Raw genomic sequence first — 22,802 nt, 5'->3', positions numbered from 1 at the left:
TTTGCGAAATTATTGCATACACAAATTTTCGCTTGTCTTATTAAGCAAGATGAGCGTTGCTATTTAAGCAAAGATCGCAAGTTTTACATATTCGGCACGACATATACATATATATATATATATATATATATATGTCGTGCCGAATAGGCAGAACTTGCGATCTTGGCTTAAATAGCAACGCTCATCTTGCCATATAGGACAAGCGAAAATTTGTGTATGTAATAATTTCGCCAAAATCATTCTGAACCTAACGAAAAAAATATATTTTACTGTGTTTATTTAGTATTAAATTATTGTAAACAAATCTAAAATATATTTAGTTGGGTTAGGCTAAAATAAATTGTTCTTGTTATAATAGGGTTAGGTAAGTTTTCTAAGAATCTTTTGGAGCAAAATTAAAAACTTTTACATTAACATTAATGAAAAAAATATATCTTTAAACGTATAAGAGAAAATTTTAGAAAGGACTTAATTTTAAATGAGTTCTTGCTAATTGGCCAGTTTTACATATTCGGCACGACATATATATATATATATATATATATATATATATATATATATATATATATATATATATATATATATATATATATATATACAGATTTATGTCTAAATATGGAAATAAGTCACTTTGACTTTTTATTGATTATCCTGGTGGATAATTTACACATATGTTACTATTTATGATAATTCGTGTATCTGTATTTATGTTAACTTGTAGCAAAACAAAGTTATTTACTATGGTGTGGAGTTAATACCTAGCTGAGTGGCTGGTCCTAACTTGACTAAGACCCGGCTCAGGCAACACTCGCCATGTTTCCTGGCGACTCTTACCTAACATAACTAGTTTAGGGATCCAGTACTCGTGGCTCCTTGTGAGGAGGCAACATGCCGCCTTAATGACCCACGTATAGTCGATAGTTATGTATAGTCGATAGGATTTAAACCCCGTTAACCAACCTCGCAACCCATCCTGTCTTACAGAATGTGTCATTGTTGGTACTTATAACACTGCATGTGTTATTGTTGGTGGTTATAACACTGTGTTATTGTTAGCAGTTATAACACTGAGTAAGTGTTATTGTTGGTAGTTATAACACTGCGTGAGTGTCATTGTTGGTAGTTATAAACTGTGTGAGTGTTATTGTTTGTAGTTATAACACTGTGTAAGTGTTATTGTTGGCAGATATAACACTGTGTTATTGTTGGTAGTTATAACACTGTGTAAGTGTTATTGTTGGTAGTTATAACACTGTGTGAGTGTTATTATTGGTAGTTATAAACTGTGTGAGTGTTATTGTTGGTAGTTATAACACTGTGTAAGTGTTATTGTTGGTAGTTATAACACTGTGTGAGTGTTATTGTTGGTAGTTATAACACTGTGTAAGTGTTATTGTTGGCAGATATAACACTGTGTTATTGTTGGTAGTTATAACACTGTGTAAGTGTTATTGTTGGTAGTTATAACACTGTGTGAGTGTTATTGTTGGTAGTTATAACACTGTGTAAGTGTTATTGTTGGCAGATATAACACTGTGTTATTGTTGGTAGTTATAACACTGTGTAAGTGTTATTGTTGGCAGTTATAACACTGTGTGAGTGTTATTGTTGGTAGTTATAACACTGTGTAAGTGTTATTGTTGGTAGTTATAACACTGTGTAAGTGTTATTGTTGGTAGTTATAAGACTGTGTAAGTGTTATTGTTGGTAGTTATAACACTGTGTGAGTGTTATTGTTGGTAGTTATAACACTGTGTAAGTGTTATTGTTGGCAGATATAACACTGTGTTATTGTTGGTAGTTATAACACTGTGTAAGTGTTATTGTTGGTAGTTATAACACTGTGTGAGTGTTATTGTTGGTAGTTATAACACTGTGTGTGTTATTGTTGGTAGTTATAACACTGTGTGAGTGTTATTGTTGGTAGTTATAACACTGTGTTATTGTTGGTAGTTATAAACTGTGTGAGTATTATTGTTGGTAGTTATAACACTGTGTAAGTGTTATTGTTGGCAGATATAACACTGTGTTATTGTTGGTAGTTATAACACTGTGTAAGTGTTATTGTTGGTAGTTATAACACTGTGTGAGTGTTATTGTTGGTAGTTATAACACTGTGTGAGTGTTATTGTTGGTAGTTATAACACTGTGTTATTGTTGGTAGTTATAACACTGTGTGAGTGTTATTGTTGGTAGTTATAACACTGTGTGAGTGTTATTGTTGGTAGTTATAACACTGTGTGTGTTATTGTTGGTAGTTATAACACTGTGTGAGTGTTATTGGTGGTAGTTATAACACTGTGTAAGTGTTATTGTTGGTAGTTATAACACTGTGTGAGTGTTATTGTTGGTAGTTATAACACTGTGTAAGTGTTATTGTTGGCAGATATAACACTGTGTTATTGTTGGTAGTTATAACACTGTGTAAGTGTTATTGTTGGTAGTTATAACACTGTGTGAGTGTTATTGTTGGTAGTTATAACACTGTGTGTGTTATTGTTGGTAGTTATAACACTGTGTGAGTGTTATTGTTGGTAGTTATAACACTGTGTAAGTGTTATTGTTGGCAGATATAACACTGTGTTATTGTTGGTAGTTATAACACTGTGTAAGTGTTATTGTTGGTAGTTATAACACTGTGTGAGTGTTATTGTTGGTAGTTATAACACTGTGTGAATGTTATTGTTGGTAGTTATAACACTGTGTGAATGTTATTGTTGGTAATTATAGCACTGTGTGTGTTATTGTTGGTAGTTATAACACTGTGTGAGTGTTATTGTTGGTAGTTATAACACTGTGTGTGTGTTATTGTTGTTAGTTATAACACTGTGTGAGTGTTAGTGTTCGTAGTTATAACACTGTGTTATTGTTGGTAGTTATAACACTGTGTTATTGTTGGTAGTTATAACACTGTGTGAGTATTATTGTTGGTAGTTATAACACTGTGTTATTGCTGGTAGTTATAACACTGTGTGAGTGTTATTGTTGGTAATTATAGCACTGTGTGTGTTATTGTTGGTAGTTATAACATTGTGTGTGTGTTATTGTTGTTAGTTATAACACTGTGTGAATGTTATTGTTGGTAGTTATAACACTATGTGAGTGTTAGTGTTCGTAGTTATAACACTGTGTTATTGTTGGTAGTTATAACACTGTGTGAGTGTTATTGTTGGTAGTTATAACACTGTGTGAGTGTTATTGTTGGTAGTTATAACACTGTGTAAGTATTATTGTTGGCAGATATAACACTGTGTTATTGTTGGTAGTTATAACACTGTGTAAGTGTTATTGTTGGTAGTTATAACAGTGTGTGAGTGTTATTGTTGGTAGTTATAACACTGTGTGAGTGTTATTGTTGGTAGTTATAACACTGTGTGAGTGTTATTGTTGGTAGTTATAACACTGTGTTATTGTTGGTAGTTATAACACTGTGTTATTGTTGGTAGTTATAACACTGTGTTATTGTTGGTAGTTATAACACTGTGTTATTGTTGGTAGTTATAACACTGTGTTATTGTTGGTAGTTATAACACTGTGTGAGTGTTATTGTTGGTAGTTATAACACTGTGTAAGTATTATTGTTGGCAGATATAACACTGTGTTATTGTTGGTAGTTATAACACTGTGTGTGTGTTATTGTTAGTTATAATACTGTGTGAGTGTTATTGTTGTTAGTTATAACACTGTGTGAATTTTATTGTTGGTAGTTATAACACTGTGTGAGTGTTATTGTTGGTAGTTATAACACTGTGTTATTGTTGGTAGTTATAACACTGTGTGAGTGTTATTGTTGGTAGTTATAACACTGTGTGAATGTTATTGTTGGTAGTTATAACACTGTGTTATTGTTGGTAGTTATAACACTGTGTGAGTGTTATTGTTGGTAGTTATAACACTGTGTGAATGTTATTGTTGGTAGTTATAACACTGTGTGAATGTTATTGTTGGTAGTTATAACACTGTGTGAATGTTATTGTTGGTAGTTATAACACTGTGTGAGTGTTATATTTTGTAGTTATAACACTGTGTGGGTGTTATATTTTGTAGTTATAACACTGTGTGGGTGTTATATTTTGTAATTATAACACTGTGTGAGTGTTATATTTTGTAGTTATAACACTGTGTGAGTGTTATATTTTGTAGTTATAACACTGTGTGAGTGTTATATTTTGTAGTTATAACACTGTGTGAGTGTTATATTTTGTAGTTATAACACTGTGTGAGTGTTATATTTTGTAGTTATAACACTGTGTGGGTGTTATATTTTGTAGTTATAACACTGTGTGGGTGTTATATTTTGTAGTTATAACACTGTGTGGGTGTTATATTTTGTAGTTATAACACTGTGTGGGTGTTATATTTTGTAGTTATAACACTGTGTGGGTGTTATATTTTGTAGTTATAACTCTGTGTGGGTGTTATATTTTGTAGTTATAACACTGTGTGGGTGTTATATTTTGTAGTTATAACACTGTGTGGGTGTTATATTTTGTAGTTATAACACTGTGTGGGTGTTATATTTTGTAGTTATAACACTGTGTGGGTGTTATATTTTGTAGTTATAACACTGTGTGGGTGTTATATTTTGTAGTTATAACACTGTGTGGGTGTTATATTTTGTAGTTATAACACTGTGTGGGTGTTATATTTTGTAGTTATAACACTGTGTGGGTGTTATATTTTGTAGTTATAACACTGTGTGGGTGTTATATTTTGTAGTTATAACACTGTGTGGGTGTTATATTTTGTAGTTATAACACTGTGTGGGTGTTATTGTTGGTAGTTATAACACTGTGTGGGTGTTATATTTTGTAGTTATAACACTGTGTGGGTGTTATTGTTGGTAGTTATAACACTGTGTGGGTGACCTCCTTCAGAATGTGTAAAAGATCATCGTTTTGCTTAATTTGTTTTAAACATGTACTGTACATGTTGACGCTGTACATGTTTATGTTTCTATAGCATCCTTATGCAAAACATAAACATGTACAACATCAACAAGTACAGCATCAATATGTGCAGCATCAACATGTACACCATCAACATGTACAGCATGGCTTGCAAAGAGTACATAACCTTTATTCGACGCATGTACACACCCTCATTTACAGGCTATCTCCCCCAACCAGCGAACCAGGGGACTAAGGGTTGACGATGGGGCCCCGTCATTCAACCAATACCCAGGTTCCAGCCAATGAGAAGATGGTTTTGGCAATCGCCTGTCTTCCCTTGTCATTCCCATTCTAGAGCTGGTTGAAGCACGGTCTGCTCTCTAGTGGCTTCTATTCTGCCTTGCTTACCGTGGAGTGCACTAATACCTATTTTTGTACATAGTGTATATAGTGTACATACTTCTGTTCTAAATTGATGAAGGATAATATAAGTCAAAAGTTTTCTGCTGTGTTTATTTTGCTCTCTTTACACCCAGGATTACAGGCCTTTGGGACTCCTGGGTTGTAATATGGGGGCCTGTCCGGGAGCTGAACCCGGGACCTCTCGCACCCGAAGCAAGAATCATACCCCTAGACTCCTGGGTTGTAATGTACAGCATCATTTACCACATCAACATGTACAGCATCAACATGTACAGCATCACCATTTACCATATCATGTACAGCATCAATATGTACAGCATTATCATTTACCACATCATGTACAGCATCATCATGTACAGCATCAGCATGTACAACATCAACATGTACAGCATCAACATGTACAGCATCAACATGTACAGCATCATGTACAGCATCAACATGTACAGCATCAACATGTACAGCATCAACATGTACAGCATCAACATGTACAGCATCAACATGTACAGCATCAACATGTACAGCATCAACATGTACAGCATCAACATGTACAGCATCAACATGTACAGCATCAACATATACAGCATCAATATTTACAGCATCAACATGTACAGCATCATCATTTACAGCATCAACATGTACAGCATCAGCATGTACAGCATCATCATGTACAGCATCAACATGTACAGCATCAACATATACAGCATCAATATTTACAGCATCAACATGTACAGCATCATTATGTACAGCATCAACATGTACAGCATCAGCATGTACAGCATCATCATGTACAGCATCAACATGTACAGCATCATCATGTACAGCATCAACATGTACAGCATCAACATATACAGCATCAATATGTACAGCATCAACATGTACAGTATCAACATTTACAGCATCATCATTTACAGCATCAGCATGTACAGCATCATCATTTACAGCATCAACATGTACAGCATCAACATGTACGTAGGGAAGATGTATATGTGGATGCTGTATAAAGGATTGTTGTACATAATGCTGTTCATAGGTATCATATATATGTGAATGTTGTACAAAGGTATACTCTACGTAGGTATGCTGCACATAGTGATGGTGTACATAAGGTTGATGTACATAGTGATGCTGTACATAATGATGCTGTGCATAGGGATGTTGTACACAGGGATGCTGTACAAAAGGATGCTGTACAAGTGGATGTTGTACGTAATGATGCTGTGCATAGGTATGATGTATATGTGAATGTACAGTATCCCTATGTACAAAGGTATGTTGCACATAGTGATGTACAAATGGATGCTATACATAGTGATGTACAAAGGGATGCTGTACATACGGATGCTGTACGTAGTGATGCTCTGTACGTATATGTTGTGCAATGATATGCTGTACATGGGGATGCTGTACATAGTGGTGTTGTACATAGAAATGCTGTACATTGGGATGCTGTACATAGTAATGCTGTACATAGTGATGCTGTACATAGGGATGCTGTACATAGGGATGCTGTACATAGTAATGCTGTACATAGTGATGCTATACACAGGGATGCTGTACATAGTGATGCTGTACATAGTGATGCTGTACATAGGGATGCTGTACATAGGGATGCTGTACATAGTAATGCTGTACATAGTGATGCTATACACAGGGATGCTGTACATAGTGATGCTGTACATAGTGATGCTGTACATAGGGATGCTGTACATAGGGATGCTGTACATAGGGATGCTGTACATAGTGATGCTATACATAGGGATGCTGTATATAGGGATGCTGTACATAGTGATGCTGTACATAGGGATGCTGTACATAGGGATGCTGTACATAGGGATGCTGTACATAGGGATGCTGTACATAGTGATGCTGTACATAGTGATGCTGTACATAGGGATGCTGTACATAGTGATGCTGTACATAGTGATGCTGTACATATGGATGCTGTACATAGGGATGCTGTACATATGGATGCTGTACATAGGGATGCTGTACATAGTGATGCTGTACATAGGAATGCTGTATATACGGATGCTGTACATAGGGATGCTGTACATAGGGATGCTGTACATAGGGATACTGTACATAGGGATGCTGTACATAGGGATGCTGTACATATATGCTGTACATAGTGATGCTGTACATATGCTGTACATAGGATGCTGTACATAGTGATGCTGTACATAGGATGCTGTACATAGGGATGCTGTACATAGGGATGCTGTACATAGTGATGCTGTACATAGTGATGCTGTACATAGTGATGCTGTATATACGGATGCTGTACATAGGGATGCTGTACATAGGGATGCTGTACATATGGATGCTGTACATAGGGATGCTGTACATAGGGATGCTGTACATAGGGATGCTGTACATAGGGATGCTGTACATAGGGATGCTGTACATAGGGATGCTGTACATAGGGATGCTGTACATAGGGATGTTGTACATATGCTGTACATAGTGATGCTGTACATAGGGATGCTGTACATAGGGATGCTGTACATAGGGATACTGTACATAGGGATGCTGTACATATGCTGTACATAGGGATGCTGTACATAGGGATACTGTACATAGGGATGCTGTACATAGGGATGTTGTACATAGGGATGCTGTGCATAGGGATGCTGTACATAGGGATGTTGTACATAGGGATGCTGTACATAGGGATGCTGTACATAGTGATGCTGTACATAGGGATGCTGTACATAGGGATGCTGTACATAGGGATACTGTACATAGGGATGCTGTACATAGGGATGCTGTACATAGGGATGCTGTACATAGGGATGCTGTACATAGGGATGCTGTACATAGGGATGCTGTACATAGGGATGCTGTACATAGGGATGCTGTACATAGGGATGCTGTACATAGGGATGCTGTACATAGGGATGCTGTACATAGGGATGCTGTACATAGGGATGCTGTACATAGGGATGCTGTATTTAACAGGAATTAAAGCTTTGGAAAATTATTTTGGGTTTAAGTAGAAATAATCATAACATCGTAGTTTGGTCTACTCCGTTTGGTCTACTCCGTTTGGTCTACTCCGTTTGGACTTTTTCCATAATTTGATGTATTTTTAAAAAAAACGTTTTCGTGATCTTTACTGTGGAAACGTTCGCCAGCCAGTGGCTTCTTCTGTCCATTATACAGAAGAACGGTGGAAGATGAAGAGGAGTTTGAGGTAATCAGTCCCTCGGTCTGGAATCATTGTTTTCATTCCATCATTGACGAGGACTGATGGACTGAAGACACCGACTCCAGGCTGAGTGACTGACTACCTCAAGTTTCTCCTCATCTTCCATTATACTTCTCTGTATTGGACTGAAGAAACCACTGGCAAGCGAAACGTTTCAACAATAAAGATTCCTAAACATTGCACAAGTGTCTCATTTTATTTCCATGACGTCTACGGTCGACATCGATACTGATTCTGTTTGATGAATATGACACATGTTCTGTACTTGTGTATGTTTATTGCCGAAATGTTTCGCCTACCCAGCAGGCTTCTTCAGTCATATACGGAGGGAGAGGTACAAACGGAATAAAGATGATATAATCAGTCCATCAACCTTGAAGGAAAAGTATTGAGGTGGTCAGTCCCTCAGCCAGGAGAAGTGTTCAGCTCCATGGTCTGGAACGATATGAAGTTGAAGCATAAGAACGGAGTCTTCAGTACTATCAAAGGTGTCCTCTGTACCATTTTGCATTCTTGATCACGTGTCTACTAGATATGAGTCAGGAGGGTTGGATTCCAGAGGGACCTGCCGTCTTCCACTAGTGATTCCCATCTCTTTTACAATGTCTTCGAGATCTTCCACCTCACCTTCGACAGTATTTAAGACTCCGTTCTCATGCTTCAACTTCATATCTTTCCAGACCATGGAGCTGAACTCTTCTCCAGGCTGAGGGACTGACCACCTTGTTCCAGACCATGGAGCTGAACTCTTCTCCAGGCTGAGGGACTGACCACCTTGTTCCAGACCATGGAGCTGAACTCTTCTCCAGGCTGAGGGACTGACCACCTTAAATTATTTTCCTCCAAGGTTGATGGACTAATTACATCATCTTGATTTCATTTTTACTGCTCCCTTTCTATTTGACTGAAGAAGTCTACTTTGTAGGCGAAACGTCATCGATAAAGATACCTAACTGTTGCACATGTGTCTTACTCTTCAGGCTTTTTCTGTCGAATAGAATCGCCTTCGTTTTCGGAACGTTTCGATCACAAAGATTCTAAGCTCTGCATGTGTATCTTGTTCATCAACTTCTCGGTATTAAATCCCATTAATAACTTGATGAGTACACTAAAAGACAAAACAATAAGTGACAAGGGCCCAAGACTGTTCAACTGCCTCGCAGCATACATTAGAGGGATTACCAATAGACCCCTGGCTGTCTTCAAGAAGGCTCTGGACAGCCACCTAAAGTCAGTACCTGACCAACCGAGCTGTGGTTCATACATCGGTCTGTTTGCAGCCAGCAGTAACAGAGTGGTTGATCAGGCCCTGATCTACCACGAGACCTGGTCATGGATAATTTCACAAGACCGTTAAATATTAGCATAAACATTTCATTACAATCTATAGAGGTCTAGAATTTTAACTTCCTGAAGATTTTTGAAAAATCTCAAAATATGTGAAAATTGTAAGACATTATACTAATGTTGGGAGAATTACTGATAATATGTTAGGTAAAAGGACACAAGTGCAAATAATGCGACATTTTATTGTGGCAACGTTTCGCTCTCCAGGAGCTTATGTAATGGCTTGACAAAGCTCCTGGAGAGCGAAACGTTGCCACAATAAAATTTCGCACTTGTGTCTTTACCTAACAAGACAGACATATGTGCAACAGTTAGGTATCTTTATTCCGAAACGTTTCGCCTACACAGTAGACTTCTTCAGTCGAGTGCAGAGGCGGCAGCAGCAGTGAAGATGTAATGACGATGTAATCAATCGGGATTGTATACCATTCTTTTATTCACATGTGAAAATATTGATGTCAAGGTTTTTCGTTTTACACTGTGGGAAGGAGTGACTTCTCAGACCAGACATCTTGTAGCTCAAGTGTAGACCACATGATGATCCAAGTGTAGACATGGTAATCCAGGTGTAGACCGGATGATAATCTAGGTGTAGACCGGATGATAATCTAGGTGTAGACCGGATGATAATCTAGGTGTAGACCGGATGATAATCTAGGTGTAGACCGGATGATAATCTAGGTGTAGACCGGATGATAATCTAGGTGTAGACCGGATGATAATCCAGTGGCCTGGCGGCTGAAACTCTCGTTTCACACAGCGCTGGTAGAAACATTTGATGTGTTTCTTTACACCGGTTATCAGTGTCCCCCATCAGTAAAATGGACACCTGGGTGTTAGTGAACTGGTGTGGGTCGCATCCCCGGGAAAAAAAACTGACCTATTTTGCCCGAAATGTTTTGCACAACAAGCGGTTTTCTATACTTGTAGAAATAAAGATATTATTAGACGACCGATGTGAATCCAGGTATAAGACAGACAGAAATAAATCAAGGAGCATAAACATGATGATCATTAGGAAATAATACGATGAGAAAAAAGATTGTTGGTTAACGAGGCTTAAAGATAAACACTACACGAGGGTCATTAAGGCTACATGTCACCTGTTCACCACCAGTCAAAAATACTTTAATTCTTAAAGTGGAGATTATATTAAACTCCTAGTGTGTATATACTGAGAGTCACATCTCTCAGTGTGTATACACTGAGACACTTGTTAGTGTATATACACTGAGGGATGTGTATGTGTGTGCGTCGCTTCATTCAGATATCATTTACAGGCAGAGAATCCCTTATACAAGAGTGCGGAAACTACGTTCAAGAACCCAGCGTTTGCGAAGTCTCAGTAGACGGAGGAAGATGCTACATCATAGTACCAGTAGACGGAGGAAGATGCTACGTCATAGTACCAGTAGACGGAGGAAGATGCTGGAAGGAGTGGAGGATGGGGAGAGAGCCTTCTACTTTACTATTCTTGCATCAACTATCAGCTAATAGTAAATAGTTCTTCACAGTGATACTAGTAGTTAGTCGTTCTTTGCATATGGTAATGCACACTGAAAAATCTCCTATCTGCCTGTTATTTGAACTATTGCAGTGCACCTCCTCCCAGTGCACTTCCTCCCAGTGCACCTCCTGCCAGTGCACTTCCTCCCAGTGCACCTCCTCCCAGAGCACCTCCTCCCAGTGCACTTCCTCCCAGTGCACCTCCTCCCAGTGCACCTCCTCCCAGAGCACCTCCTCCCAGTGCACTTCCTCCCAGTGCACCTCCTCCCAGTGCACCTCCTCCCAGTGCACCTCCTCCCAGTGCACCTCCTCCCAGTGCACCTCCTCCCAGTGCACCTCCTCCCAGTGCACCTCCTCCCAGTGCACCTCCTCCCAGAGCACCTCCTCCCAGTGCACTTCCTCCCAGTGCACCTCCTCCCAGAGCACCTCCTCCCAGTGCACTTCCTCCCAGTGCACCTCCTCCCAGTGCACCTCCTCCCAGAGCACCTCCTCCCAGTGCACCTCCTCCCAGTGCACCTCCTCCCAGAGCACCTCCTCCCAGTGCACTTCCTCCCAGTGCACCTCCTCCCAGAGCACCTCCTCCCAGTGCACCTCCTCCCAGTGCACCTCCTCCCAGTGCACCTCCTCCCAGTGCACGTCCTCCCAGTGCACCTCCTCCCAGTGCACCTCCTCCCAGAGCACCTCCTCCCAGTGCACTTCCTCCCAGTGCACCTCCTCCCAGAGCACCTCCTCCCAGTGCACCTCCTCCCAGTGCACCTCCTCCCAGTGCACCTCCTCCCAGTGCACCTCCTCCCAGTGCACCTCCTCCCAGTGCACCTCCTCCCAGTGCACCTCCTCCCAGTGCACCTCCTCCCAGTGCACCTCCTCCCAGTGCACCTCCTCCCAGTGCACCTCCTCCCAGTGCACCTCCTCCCAGTGCACCTCCTCCCAGAGCACCTCCTCCCAGTGCACCTCCTCCCAGTGCACCTCCTCCCAGTGCACCTCCTCCCAGTGCACCTCCTCCCAGTGCACCTCCTCCCAGTGCACCTCCTCCCAGTGCACCTCCTCCCAGTGCACCTCCTCCCAGTGCACCTCCTCCCAGTGCACCTCCTCCCAGTGCACCTCCTCCCAGTGCACCTCCTCCCAGTGCACCTCCTCCCAGTGCACCTCCTCCCAGTGCACCTCCTCCCAGTGCACCTCCTCCCAGTGCACCTCCTCCCAGTGCACCTCCTCCCAGTGCACCTCCTCCCAGTGCACCTCCTCCCAGTGCACCTCCTCCCAGTGCACCTCCTCCCAGAGCACCTCCTCCCAGTGCACCTCCTCCCAGTGCACCTCCTCCCAGTGCACCTCCTCCCAGTGCACCTCCTCCCAGTGCACCTCCTCCCAGTGCACCTCCTCCCAGTGCACCTCCTCCCAGTGCACCTCCTCCCAGTGCACCTCCTCCCAGAGCACCTCCTCCCAGTGCACCTCCTCCCAGTGCACCTCCTCCCAGAGCACCTCCTCCCAGTGCACTTCCTCCCAGTGCACCTCCTCCCAGAGCACCTCCTCCCAGTGCACTTCCTCCCAGTGCACCTCCTCCCAGTGCACCTCCTCCCAGAGCACCTCCTCCCAGTGCACCTCCTTCCAGTGCACCTCCTCCCAGTGCACCTCCTCCCAGTGCACCTCCTCCCAGTGCACCTCCTCCCAGAGCACCTCCTCCCAGTGCACCTCCTCCCAGTGCACCTCCTCCCAGTGCACCTCCTCCCAGTGCACCTCCTCCCAGTGCACCTCCTCCCAGAGCACCTCCTCCCAGTGCACCTCCTCCCAGTGCACCTCCTCCCAGTGCACCTCCTCCCAGTGCACCTCCTCCCAGTGCACCTCCTCCCAGTGCACCTCCTCCCAGTGCACCTCCTCCCAGAGCACCTCCTCCCAGTGCACCTCCTCCCAGTGCACCTCCTCCCAGTGCACCTCCTCCCAGTGCACCTCCTCCCAGTGCACCTCCTCCCAGAGCACCTCCTCCCAGTGCACCTCCTCCCAGTGCACCTCCTCCCAGTGCACCTCCTCCCAGTGCACCTCCTCCCAGTGCACCTCCTCCCAGAGCACCTCCTCCCATAGCACCTCCTCCCAGTGCACCTCCTCCCAGTGCACCTCCTCCCAGAGCACCTCCTCCCAGAGCACCTCCTCCCAGTGCACCTCCTCCCAGAGCACCTCCTCCCAGTGCACCTCTTCCCAGTGCACCTCCTCCCAGTGCACCTCCTCCCAGTGCACCTCCTCCCAGAGCACCTCCTCCCAGAGCACCTCCTCCCAGTGCACCTCCTCCCAGTGCACCTCCTCCCAGAGCACCTCCTCCCAGAGCACCTCCTCCCAGTGCACCTCCTCCCAGAGCACCTCCTCCCAGTGCACCTCCTCCCAGTGCACCTCCTCCCAGTGCACCTCCTCCCAGAGCACCTCCTCCCAGTGCACCTCCTCCCAGTGCACCTCCTCCCAGTGCACCTCCTCCCAGTGCACCTCCTCCCAGTGCACCTCCTCCCAGAGCACCTCCTCCCAGAGCACCTCCTCCCAGTGCACCTCCTCCCAGAGCACCTCCTCCCAGTGCACCTCCTCCCAGTGCACCTCCTCCCAGTCTCACAGACAAGATCAAGGCACAAGTGAAAAGTAAAAGAAATGAAGATTTTTAAAATCGAGTGCAAATAACCTGAGGAAATTAAACAAGTGATGCGATGATTACTTGTTGTAGACACCACAAGTACCTTAAGTAACTTATACATTATTTGTTGTAGACACCACAAGTACCTTAAGTAACTTATACATTATTTGTTGTAGACACCACAAGTACCTTAAGTAACTTATACATTATTTGTTGTAGACACCACAAGTACCTTAAGTAACTTATACATTATTTGTTGTAGACACCACAAGTACCTTAAGTAACTTATACATTATTTGTTGTAGACACCACAAGTACCTTAAGTAACTTATATATTACTTGTTGTAGACACCACAAGTACCTTAAGTAACTTATACATTATTTGTTGTAGACACCACAAGTACCTTAAGTAACTTATATATTACTTGTTGTAGACACCACAAGTGCCTTAAGTAACTTATATATTACTTGTTGTAGACACCACAAGTACCTTAAGTAACTTATATATTACTTGTTGTAGACACCACAAGTGCCTTAAGTAACTTATATATTACTTGTTGTAGACACCACAAGTACCTTAAATAACTTATATATTACTTGTTGTAGACACCACAAGTACCTTAAGTAACTTATATATTACTTGTTGTAGACACCACAAGTACCTTAAGTAACTTATATATTACTTGTTGTAGACACCACAAGTACCTTAAGTAACTTATATATTACTTGTTGTAGACACCACAAGTACCTTAAGTAACTTATATATTACTTGTTGTAGACACCACAAGTGCCTTAAGTAACTTATATATTACTTGTTGTAGACACCACAAGTACCTTAAGTAACTTATATATTACTTGTTGTAGACACCACAAGTACCTTAAGTAACTTATATATTACTTGTTGTAGACACCACAAGTGCCTTAAGTAACTTATATATTACTTGTTGTAGACACCACAAGTGCCTTAAGTAACTTATATATTACTTGTTGTAGACACCACAAGTACCTTAAGTAACTTATATATTACTTGTTGTAGACACCACAAGTACCTTAAGTAACTTATATATTACTTGTTGTAGACACCACAAGTACCTTAAGTAACTTATATAACATAAATGTCAATTTGCACTGTGTACAAATCTTGACAATATTATGTGAACTTTCTCTGGTAATTATGTGGAAGACAGATTCCTTACTGAAACATGTACAATACATGAACTATTTTAGATTTAGCTTGCATATACATTTTAAATTAATATAAGAGATGTTATTGAGTTTTTTTATTATATTCTTAACTAAAACTTTTACCATTTTACCTTCAATGGTCCTAAATTAGTGATATGTGTCGACTCGTCTTTTATACGACAATATTCCACAGCGGAATATTCAACTGAAGACTTGGTAGAAATAATCTGCCAGCGTGTTCACTGTTCATTGTTCAGTCTAGTTGTGTAAGTTATCTTCGTTGATGCAAAATTTAACTTTCAGGACCTTCCCCGTCTGTCAGTTAACCTCCAGGACCTTAACAGTCTCTAAGTTAACTACATCAGACTAGTGAGTGGAAGATAATGACAACAGTTCTTCGCCACTTTAAGAGAGTTAAACAACTGCTACAGTTTCTAACATTCATGAATCTTACAAACATTACTACACGTCACCATAAACGTTACACTCAAAATAAAAAAAAATAGTGAAAAATCTTTTAATAAAAAAACTCTCATGAGATGAATGTGACTTACATGTCACATATAAAAAATGACAAATTTTATATATAAATACACACACACACACACACACACACACACACACACACACACACACACACACACACACACACACACACACAAAAAAACAAAAAAATATATAATATATATATATATATATATATATATATATATATATATATATATATATATATAATAAGATCACAGTAAACAGGTGATTTCAGAATATGCAAAACAACCACTGTGAAAGAATAGAGGAACAATAAAAGTAATGCATCAGAGGAAGGCATATAAAGGGTCTAGACCACACCTCACTATCAAATCCCACAACAAAGCAACACCTGACGCACGACTCATAAGAAAGAGCACACTGCAGCAGGTCCGCTGGCCCAACTAGACAGGTCCTTCATGCAACCCACCAACAAACCATTCTACCCAATAATAAATTTTAAAATTCTTAATTCTTGGGTAGAATAGTTTGTTGGTGGGTTGCACGAAGGACCTGTCTAGTTGGGCCAGCGGACCTGCTGCAGTGTTCCCTTTCTTATGAGTCCCGCGTCAGGTGTTGCTTTGTTGTGGGATGTGATAGTGAGGTGTGGTCTAGACCCTTTATATGCCTTCCTCTGATGCATTACTTTTATTGTTCCTTGATTTGTGAGTAGTCACGAAAGCGCTTGGAATTTCTCTATTCTTTCACAGTGGTTGTTTTGCATATTCTGAAATCACCTGTTTACTGTGATCTTATTGTATATATATATATATATATATATATATATATATATATATATATATATATATATATATATATATATATATATATATATATATATATATATATATATATGCATATGTAAAAGTATTTACAAATCGCAATATGTTGACCTCAACTAATGAAATGAAAAATTTTTAGTAGATTTTGACTAGATGGAACAAATTTGTTCACGAATCTTATGTGTGTATGAAGCATGTGTTAAGGGAGGTTCTTGTGGTATGCCTCCCTTAAGGGAGGTTCTTGTGGTATGCCTCCCTTAAGGGAGGTTCTTGTGGTATGCCTCCCTTAAGGGAGGTTCTTGTGGTATGACCTCTTAAGGAAGGTTCTTTGATCCAAAGAATTAGACATGTCCTCCTTTACCTTGGATCAAACTTGACTACCTCTCATTTCCGGGTGTTGTCTGGCCCCTACGCTTCTATGTTTCTTCCTGGGAATATTAATAACTTTTATAATATGTTACCTTTGCTCTTATTAACGGAAGTTTCTGTAGTTATTTAAACTCCACTTTCTGTAATTTGTAGAATTTCATTATTATTGTTGTAAAAATCAATCCTGTTAACTTTTATTGTACAAAGTTGTATAATACTTTAGATTACTTTGAAATATATTTTCAGTTATATTCTAAGTTAGGTTAAGTTATGACTAGCCAGAAATAAGTGCTTGTGAGGTTACATATTCATCGTCATTCTACAGACTTCCACTCCTACGACCACTCACGAGTTACTAGATTTAATAGTCTATCAGGTCGTCTTCCGCATCAACAACAGCAAGACATCGTGATATTTTCTATTGTAAAAGGCCTTGATATCTCAGGACAAAGGTGTGTGTTATCACACACACGTTCTACCTGATTGCCGCTGCTAAATTTGGTCAAAGATTCGTGGCATTGCATCCTCTCTGTCAACAGGATTTCGGGAGAGATACTACTAGGAGAGAAATGGTTATAATTATAGCCATAATTTTTAAAAGAGTGGACAGGTAAACCAGCTGAAGGTCTCGGTGATATGACCAAAAGCTTCAGCTGTGGGTCATCATATGACTAAGACCCACGTCAACAAGCACTTGTCCTGTGTCCTGACAAACCTTACCTAGCCGGGAAAGGTACCGAAGAGTACAAGTAGAGTTCAAGGTCTGTAAAGAGTTGAATGCATCCATAGGAAACGCTTTTTCTTCCCCGACTTATTTCGTGATAATGTATATTCAGGTGTATGCTGGCCAGACTAGTGTCCAGCACACACCAGACAACTAGTGTCCAGCACACACCAGACAACTAGTGTCCAGCACACACCAGACAACTAGTGTCCAGCACACACCAGACAACTAGTGTCCAGCACACACCAGACAACTAGTGTCCAGCACACACCAGACAACTAGTGTCCAGCACACACCAGACAACTAGTGTCCAGCACGTACCAGACAACTAGTGTCCAGCACACACCAGACAACTAGTGTCCAGCACACACCAGACAACTAGTGTCCAGCACACACCAGACAACTAGTGTCCAGCACACACCAGACAACTAGTGTCCAGCACACACCAGACAACTAGTGTCCAGCACACACCAGACAACTAGTGTCCAGCACACACCAGACAACTAGTGTCCAGCACACACCAGACAACTAGTGTCCAGCACACACCAGACAACTAGTGTCCAGCACACACCAGACAACTAGTGTCCAGCACACACCAGACAACTAGTGTCCAGCACGCACCAGACAACTAGTGTCCAGCACGTACCAGACAACTAGTGTCCAGCACACACCAGACAACTAGTGTCCAGCACACGCCAGACAACTAGTGTCCAGCACACACCAGACAACTAGTGTCCAGCACACACCAGACAACTAGTGTCCAGCACACACCAGACAACTAGTGTCCAGCACACACCAGACAACTAGTGTCCAGCACACGCCAGACAACTAGTGTCCAGCACACACCAGACAACTAGTGTCCAGCACACGCCAGACAACTAGTGTCCAGCACGTACCAGACAACTAGTGTCCAGCACACACCAGACAACTAGTGTCCAGCACACACCAGACAACTAGTGTCCAGCACGCACCAGACAACTAGTGTCCAGCACGTACCAGACAACTAGTGTCCAGCACACACCAGACAACTAGTGTCCAGCACACGCCAGACAACTAGTGTCCAGCACACACCAGACAACTAGTGTCCAGCACACGCCAGACAACTAGTGTCCAGCACGTACCAGACAACTAGTGTCCAGCACACACCAGACAACTAGTGTCCAGCACACACCAGACAACTAGTGTCCAGCACACACCAGACAACTAGTGTCCAGCACACGCCAGACAACTAGTGTCCAGCACACACCAGACAACTAGTGTCCAGCACACGCCAGACAACTAGTGTCCAGCACACACCGGACAACTAGTGTCCAGCACACACCAGACAACTAGTGTCCAGCACACACCAGACAACTAGTGTCCAGCACACACCAGACAACTAGTGTTCAGCACACACCAGACAACTAGTGTCCAGCACACACCAGACAACTAGTGTCCAGCACGTACCAGACAACTAGTGTCCAGCACACACCGGACAACTAGTGTCCAGCACACACCAGACAACTAGTGTCCAGCACACACCAGACAACTAGTGTCCAGCACACACCGGACAACTAGTGTCCAGCACACACCAGACAACTAGTGTCCAGCACACACCAGACAACTAGTGTCCAGCACACACCAGACAACTAGTGTCCAGCACACACCAGACAACTAGTGTCCAGCACACACCAGACAACTAGTGTCCAGCACACACCAGACAACTAGTGTCCAGCACGTACCAGACAACTAGTGTCCAGCACACACCAGACAACTAGTGTCCAGCACACACCAGACAACTAGTGTCCAGCACGTACCAGACAACTAGTGTCCAGCACACACCAGACAACTAGTGTCCAGCACACACCAGACAACTAGTGTCCAGCACACACCAGACAACTAGTGTTCAGCACACACCAGACAACTAGTGTCCAGCACACACCAGACAACTAGTGTTCAGCACAAACCAGACAACTAGTGGCCAGCACGTACCAGACAACTAGTGTCCAGCACACACCAGACAACTAGTGCCACTAGAGCTAAGCAGGTGGTATTTAACACCCTGATCTCACTAACAAACAGGTGATATTTAACACTCTGAGCTCACTCAAACTACCCTGAGCTCACTAACAAATAGTGTGATGATATTTAACACTCTGAGCTCACTAACAAACAGGTGATATTTAACAATCTGAACTCACTAACAAACAGGTGATATTTAACACCCTGAGCTCACTAACAAACAGGTGATATTTAACACCCTGAGCTCACTAACAAACAGATGATATTTAACACCCTGAGCTCACTAACAAATAGGTGATATTTAACACCCTGAGCTCACTAACAAACAGGTGATATTTAACACCCTGAGCTCACTAACAAACAGGTGATATTTAACACCCTGAGCTCACTAACAAACAGGTGATATTTAACACCCTGAGCTCACTAACAAACAGGTGATATTTAACACCCAGATGATATTTAACACCCTGAGCTCACTAACAAACAGGTGATATTTAACACCCTGAGCTCACTAACAAACAGATGATATTTAACACCCTGAGCTCACTAACAAAATCCGTAATAACTCGCTCCCGTTTATAGCCAGACTTTAATAATCATCTAACTTCTATGTAAAGCCTTAATGTTCTCGTTTTTACAAAAAATGTAAAGTATTAACATTATTAGTATTACTATAATTAACATAATTTTAATTAATGTAATTAATATTGAACAGTGACACCAGATACTCAACAAGCAAAAATAAGGGGTAATTACCCCATGTTTACCCATGCTAATTGCCAAATGTTAATTACCTTATGTTAATTACCTCATGTTAATTACCCCATGTTAATTACCCTATGTTAATTACCTCATGTTAATTACCACATATTAATTACCCCATGTTAATTACCCCATTTTAATTACCCAATGTTAATTACCTCATGTTAATTACCCCATGTTAATTACCCAGTGTTAATTACCCCATGTTAATTACCACTGGGATAAGGGGACACCCAGATAACAGAGTTTCAAGCTGAGTCATAAGAGATATGTTCGTTATAATGTTTACCTCTGCACACTATCTTATACATAGTGTTTAATTTAACTTCTTTCGTTTATTACAATGTTTAATGCAACGTATTTATTGTGATACATTTGTAGTAAAATTTTAGTTTAACATTTGTAAAGAATTTGTAGTAAACATTTGTAGTGAAACATTTGTAGTGAAACATTTGTAGTGAAACATTTGTAGTGAAACATTTGTAGTGAAACATTTGTGGTGAAACATTTGTAGTGAAACATTTGTAGTGAAACATTTGTAGTGAAACATTTGTGGTGAAACATTTGTAGTGAAACATTTGTAGTGAAACATTTGTAGTGAAACATTTGTAGTGAAACATTTGTGGTGAAACATTTGTGGTAAAACATCTGTAATAAAACGTCTGTAGTGAAATGTCTGTAGTAAAACATCTGTAGTAAAACATCTGTAGCAAAACATCTGTAGTTAAACATCTGTAGCAAAACATCTGTAGTAAAACATTTGCAGTAAAACATCTGTAGTAAAACTTCTGTAGTAAAATATTTGTAGTAAAACATCTGTAGTAAAACATCTGTAGTAAAACATCTGTAGTAAAACATCTGTAGTAAAACATCTGTAGTAAAACGTCTGTAATAAAACATCTGTAGAAAAACATTTGTAGCAAAACATTTGTATAAAACGTTAATAAAACATTTGTTGTACGTTAAACATTTCTTGTACGTTAAACATTTCTTGTACGTTAAACATTTGTTGTACGTTAAACATTTGTAGTACGTTAAACATTTGTTGTACGTTAAACATTTGTAGTACGTTAAACATTTGTTGTACGTTAAACATTTGTAGTACGTTAAACATTTGTTGTACGTTAAACATTTGTTGTACGTTAAACATTTGTTGTACGTTAAACATTTGTTGTACGTTAAACATTTGTTATATAAGTCGGTTAGATTTTTATTAATTATAGCAGAGATTTTTACTAGGATGTTTGACTTCACCTTAAATAGTGTGACTAGTATTCATTACTTTGCAAGGCTCTTCATCCTAGGAATTGGAGCTATCTGGTACCCCCTTAGATCGAACCCGATTATCTCCCATTCCTTAGGCGTTGTTTGACCCGTACTAATTTAGCGCTTCCCATGAATATAATGGTAACGATCAGTGAATGAAACAAGTCAGGATAGACTGATTATAGAGCATCTGGGAAGAGGGGAATGGGGGGGTAGAGGTCAGATTTGATCCGAGGAAAGGGAAGGTTGCTCCAGCTTCTTGAAACACAAGCCTTTCACCAGCAACAAGCCCCCCCCCCCTCCCCTTTCATCCCCCCTCCTTGAGGGTTCTCGTGATGGCTCTCAGTTCTCCAGTCTCAAGTACTTGATGGAACACACCTGGAGGAAGACTAGAACACTGAGCTCAGTTACTGAGTACTTAAAACTGTGGAAACTAACGATTACTGTTGCTTAGCGAGACGTCTTTTAAGAATCCACTCGTACTCCAGGACTTAATTTGACGGTGTCCACTCGTAGTTCAGGACTGACGGGGAGGCCACTCGTAGTTCAGGACTGACGGTGAGGCCACTCGTAGTTCAGGACTGACGGTGAGGCCACTCGTAGTTCAGGACTGACGGTGAGGCCACTCGTAGTTCAGGACTGACGGTGAGGCCACTCGTAGTTCAGGACTGACGGGGAGGCCACTCGTAGTTCAGGACTGACGGTGAGGCCACTCGTAGTCCAGGACTGACGGTGAGGCCACTCGTAGTTCAGGACTGACGGTGAGGCCACTCGTAGTTCAGGACTGACGGTGAGGCCACTCGTAGTCCAGGACTGACGGTGAGACCACTCGTAGTTCAAGACTGACGGTGAGGCCACTCGTACTTCAGGACTGACGGTGAGACCACTCGTAGTTCAGGACTGACGGTGAGGCCACTCGTAGTCCAGGATTGACGGTGAGGCCACTCGTAGTCCAGGACTGACTGTGAGACCACTCGTAGTTCAGGACTGACGGTGAGGCCACTCGTAGTCCAGGACTGACGGTGAGGCCACTCGTAGTTCGGGACTGACGGTGAGGCCACTCGTAGTCCAGGACTGACGGTGAGGCCACTCGTAGTCCAGGACTGACGGTGAGGCCACTCGTAGTCCAGGACTGACGGTGAGGCCACTCGTAGTCCAGGACTGACGGTGAGGCTACTCGTAGTTCAGGACTGACGGTGAGGCC

At 41.6% G+C, this 22,802-nt stretch overlaps 1 protein-coding gene and 2 long non-coding RNA genes across 5 annotated transcripts in view; all 3 read left to right on the top strand.

Moving 5' to 3' along the window:
- LOC128698691 (integrin beta-PS-like) overlaps positions 1–11,606 on the top strand; it is a 197,866-nt gene extending 186,260 nt beyond the window's left edge. The window contains exons 19-20 of one of the 2 annotated variants that reach the window (XM_070097790.1): positions 11,151–11,267; positions 11,301–11,394. In XM_070097790.1, coding sequence (XP_069953891.1) covers positions 11,151–11,219 — 69 coding nt within the window. In that variant the 3' untranslated portion in view covers positions 11,220–11,267; positions 11,301–11,394. Of the gene's footprint in view, positions 1–11,150 lie in introns of both variants that reach the window. The other variant, XM_070097789.1, reaches the window with a different exon arrangement.
- A 4,534-nt stretch (positions 11,607–16,140) lies between these two features.
- Positions 16,141–17,027, top strand: LOC138854440 (uncharacterized). Its single transcript, XR_011393658.1, has 2 exons — positions 16,141–16,713; positions 16,772–17,027. It is a non-coding gene; the product is annotated as an uncharacterized lncRNA (long non-coding RNA).
- A 2,667-nt stretch (positions 17,028–19,694) lies between these two features.
- Positions 19,695–21,567, top strand: LOC128698720 (uncharacterized). 2 transcript variants are annotated; one of them, XR_011393657.1, is made up of 2 exons: positions 19,695–20,004; positions 20,093–21,567. It is a non-coding gene; the product is annotated as an uncharacterized lncRNA (long non-coding RNA). The 2 variants fall into 2 exon arrangements; XR_011393656.1 differs by having other exon boundaries at positions 20,058–21,567.
- Positions 21,568–22,802: the final 1,235 nt, after the last annotated feature.

This window comes from Cherax quadricarinatus, chromosome 59 (genome assembly GCF_038502225.1).
Source record: "Cherax quadricarinatus isolate ZL_2023a chromosome 59, ASM3850222v1, whole genome shotgun sequence".
In the NCBI taxonomy this organism is placed as follows: domain Eukaryota; kingdom Metazoa; phylum Arthropoda; class Malacostraca; order Decapoda; family Parastacidae; genus Cherax; species Cherax quadricarinatus.
Note: the sequence above shows the minus strand (reverse complement) of the source record. Positions and strands in the feature narration are given on the sequence as shown.